Genomic DNA, 4379 nt, shown 5'->3' with positions numbered 1-4379 from the left:
TTCTCTGAAGAGACCTCTAGTTTCAGGGTGAAGTTGGTACCTTCTACTCTGGTCTAACTTCACCCTCAAACTAAAGGTCTCGTCTACTCTGGTTCTAGTTTCAGGGTGCAGTAGGACCAGAGTTGAAGAGACCGCTAGTTTCAGGGTGAAGTAGGACCGGAGTTGAAGATACCTCTAGTTTCAGGGTGAAGTAGGACCGGAGTTGAAGATACCTCTAGTTTCAGGGTGCAGTAGGACCGGAGTTGAAGATACCTCTAGTTTCAGGGTGAAGTAGGACCGGAGTTGAAGAGACCTCAGTTTCAGGGTGAAAGGTCCGGAGTTGAAGGACCTCTAGTTTCAGGGTGAAGTAGGACCGGAGTTGAAGATACCTCTAGTTTCAGGGTGAAGTAGGACCGGAGTTGAAGATACCTCTAGTTTCAGGGTGAAGTTGGACCAGAGTTGAAGAGACCTCTAGTTTCAGGGTGAAGTAGGACCGGAGTTGAAGAGACCTCTAGTTTCAGGGTGAAGTAGGACCAGAGTTGAAGAGACCTCTAGTTTCAGGGTGAAGTAGGACCGGAGTTGAAGAGACCTCTAGTTTCAGGGTGAAGTAGGACCGGAGTTGAAGAGACCTCTAGTTTCAGGGTGAAGTTGGACCAGAGTTGAAGAGACCTCTAGTTTCAGGGTGAAGTAGGACCGGAGTTGAAGAGACCTCTAGTTTCAGGGTGAAGTAGGACCGGAGTTGAAGAGACCTCTAGTTTCAGGGTGAAGTAGGACCGGAGTTGAAGAGACCTCTAGTTTCAGGGTGAAGTAGGACCGGAGTTGAAGAGACCTCTAGTTTCAGGGTGAAGAAGGACCGGAGTTGAAGAAACCTCTGGGACAGTGCTGTATGGGGTATTGTTTGTGATGTCTCCCGAAATGTGGAGTTGGATCAGCAGGTGGCCTGTGTCTAGCTGCGTGGGGAAGAGAATCAAAGGCCTGTACATCCAGTTGAGTTGTGTTTCCTTTTCCTGTGTCAATTATGATTTTCTCTTATCTTGCTTCTATCCCTAGCTCTTCTTGATCAAATCGTCTCTCCACTTTCCGATTGCAACAGATCTACCGCTTCAAAGAACTCACATCTCCAGCTGAGTTTTCCTGCTTCTGGATGCTTCCACTTCAGTCGACATGGTGAAAGAGAGTTGGTGTTCTCCTCACAAAATTCCCACAGAAAAACAATGTGTTTTTCTGTGGGTATTTTGAGGCTGACATGTCATGTTGGCCATAATGGAATCGTTCTTAATTCATATTTTCATTTTTTTTTTTTTATCAGACGGTCGTTGTTAGAATTTTTGTTTTATGATTAATAATAATAATTAATAATAAGAATTTTTTAACAAGGTTACTTGTCATTAGTACATTATGATGTGTGTTTTTTAACCTAATAAAATTGTCTATGTATGATTCATTAAATTAAATTGTATTTTAATATAAACTTTGTCTGTCATCTCCTCCACGACGTTGTCATCTGTCAGTCCTTCTGTACATTGGCACCGTCGAGGGCCTTGGTGCATCGTTACGCTTGATAACTTGGTACAATAGACTGTGATGCCCTTTGGAATGCGTAATGCATCTGTTACTTAAAATGTTTAAAACGTACATTGTATTTGAGGTTTAAAAAGGGTTTTGAAGTTTTTAATTTCCACTTTGACATTTCAGACTTGAGTTTCCCTTACGAAAAAATGTATCAACCCCTACAAAAAAGTCCATTAATTATAATCCACGTAATAATTCACATTTCTTGTTACTACAGGATTATTTTCTTGCTGTAGCAAACTGGCTCATTTTAAATCCTACATCTGTAGAGGCTTTGAATGTCATGAAGATTGTAAAATGGTTGATATGGTTGGAATGACTTCTTTCTTAATGGTAGTTTTTAAGCCATTTACCTTGTTCTCTGGTTTCGTTGTCTTTTTGGGAGGTCGAAGAGAAGATTTCATATCTACCTTAATTTTCTACACTAAACATTGACCTGTATGTTTTTCAGCTGGAATGAAACAAGCAATTTAGGGTGGGATTCAATCCGCTCTGTAGGGTCCTCTTCTGCAGGTTTACCATCTGCAGCACTCCTACTTCCCGTAGCGATGTAGGTACAGTGCCTTATGAAGAAAGTGTACGTATCCCTTGAGGTATTCCACATTTGGTTTTGTTACAGCCTGAATTCAAAATGTATTAAATCGATTATTTTTCTCACCCATCTACAGACAGTAACCCACAATGACATAGTGTTTTTTATTTTTTATTTAGCAAATCGATCAAATACACAAATATCTTACTTAAGTATTCACTCCCCTGAGTCAATACATGTTAGAATCACCTTTGGTAGCGATTACAGCTCGGAGTCTTTCTGGGTAAGTCTCTAAGAGCTTTCCACACCTGGATTGTACAATATTTGTACAATATTTACACTTTCTTAAATTCTTCAAGCTCTGTCAAGTTGATTGTTGATCATTACTAGACAGCCATTTTCAAGTCTAGCCATAGATTTTAAAATCGATTTAAGTATAAAAATAAATAAAAAATTAAACTCTCAAGAACATTAAACATTTAAAGTCCCATACAGGACACTCTGTATTCAGGACACTCTGTATTCAGGACACTCTGTATTCAGGACACTCTGTATTCAGGTCACTCTGTATTCAGGACACTCTGTATTCAGGACACTCTGTATTCAGGACACTCTGTATTCAGGACACTCTGTATTCAGGACACTCTGTATTCAGGACACTCTGTATTCAGGACACTGTATTCAGGACACTCTGTATTCAGGACACTCTGTATTCAGGACACTCTGTATTCAGGACACTCTGTATTCAGGACACTCTGTATTCAGGACACTCTGTATTCAGGACAAAAAGGGCTTTGCCACATTTCTTTTGCAGTATTACCTTAGTACCTTGTTGCAAAAAGGATGCATGTGTTGGTGTATTTTTACTCTGCGCAGACTTCCTTCTTTTCACTGTGTCAACTAAATGAAATGAAATTCGTTATTTGTTATTATTGTATTTGTCACACATGCTGGAATACAACAGGTTTACCATGAAATGCTTACTTACGAGCCCTTATCCAACAACGCAGAGTGTTAAGAGTTATAAAAAGTAAGTAAGAAACATTTGCTAAATAAACTAAATGGAAAAAAATACAAGAAAATAACAAAAACAATACCACTACCGAGTCCATGTGCAGTGGTGTGTGTGTGTGTGTCTTAGTGTGTGTGGCATCAATATGGTGTGTGTGTGTGTGTGTGTGTGTGTGTCTTAGTGTGTGTGGCATCAATATGGTGTGTGTGTGTGTGTGTGTGTGTCTTAGTGTGTGTGGCATCAATATGTGTGTGTGTGTGTGTGTGTGTGTGTGTGTGTGTGTGTGTCTTTGTGTGTGTGGCATCAATATGTGTGTGTGTGTGTGTGTGTGTGTGTGTGTGTGTGTGTGTGTGTGTGTGTGTGTGTGTCTTAGTGTGTGTGGCATCAATATGGTGTGTGTGTGTGTGTGTGTGTGTGTGTGTGTGTGTGTGTCTTAGTGTGTGTGGCATCAATATGGTGTGTGTGTGTGTGTGTGTGTGTGTGTGTGTGTGTGTGTGTGTGTGTGTGTGTGTGTCTTAGTGTGTGTGGCATCAATATGGTGTGTGTGTGTGTGTGTGTGTGTGTGTGTGTGTGTGTGTGTGTGTGTGTGTGTGTGTGTGTGTGTGTGTGTGTGTGTGTCTTAGTGTGTGTGGCATCAATATGGTGTGTGTGTGTGTGTGTGTGTGTGTGTGTCTTAGTGTGTGTGGCATCAATATGGTGTGTGTGTGTGTGTGTGTGTGTGTGTGTGTGTGTGTGTGTGTGTGTCTTGGTGTGTGTGGCATCAATATGGTGTGTGTGTGTGTGTGTGTGTGTGTGTGTGTGTGTGTGTGTGTGTGTGTGTGTGTGTGTGTGTGTCCGTTTCGCCTGTACAGTGTAAAAAGTAATAATACATAATAATAAAATAAGGGGGTCAATATTAATAGTCCTGGTAGCCATTTGTAAATAGTCCTGGTAGCCATTTGTAAATAGTCCTGGTAGCCATTTGTAAATAGTCCTGATAGCCATTTGTAAATAGTCCTGGTAGCCATTTGTAAATAGTCCTGGTAGCCATTTGTAAATAGTCCTGATAGCCATTTGTAAATAGTCCTGGTAGCCATTTGTAAATAGTCCTGGTAGCCATTTGTAAATAGTCCTGATAGCCATTTGTAAATAGTCCTGATAGCCATTTGTAAATAGTCCTGGTAGCCATTTGTAAATAGTCCTGGTAGCCATTTGTAAATAGTCCTGATAGCCATTTGTAAATAGTCCTGATAGCCATTTGTAAATAGTCCTGATAGCCATTTGTAAATAGTCCTGGTAGCCGTC

The 4379-nt window shown here is 40.7% G+C and overlaps 1 protein-coding gene across 1 annotated transcript in view; it reads right to left on the bottom strand.

Moving 5' to 3' along the window:
• The window catches only part of LOC112224882 (piggyBac transposable element-derived protein 4-like), a gene marked incomplete at its 3' end in the record, with an annotated part of 8504 nt that extends 7359 nt beyond the window's left edge, over window positions 1–1145 (bottom strand). The window contains 1 exon segment of the mRNA XM_042303024.1: window positions 1096–1145. Within this exon segment, the coding sequence (XP_042158958.1) occupies window positions 1096–1145 (50 nt within the window).
• Between the last annotated feature and the right edge of the window lie 3234 nt (window positions 1146–4379).

Source organism: Oncorhynchus tshawytscha, linkage group LG21 (genome assembly GCF_018296145.1).
Source record: "Oncorhynchus tshawytscha isolate Ot180627B linkage group LG21, Otsh_v2.0, whole genome shotgun sequence".
In the NCBI taxonomy this organism is placed as follows: Eukaryota; Metazoa; Chordata; class Actinopteri; order Salmoniformes; family Salmonidae; genus Oncorhynchus; species Oncorhynchus tshawytscha.
Note: the sequence above shows the minus strand (reverse complement) of the source record. Positions and strands in the feature narration are given on the sequence as shown.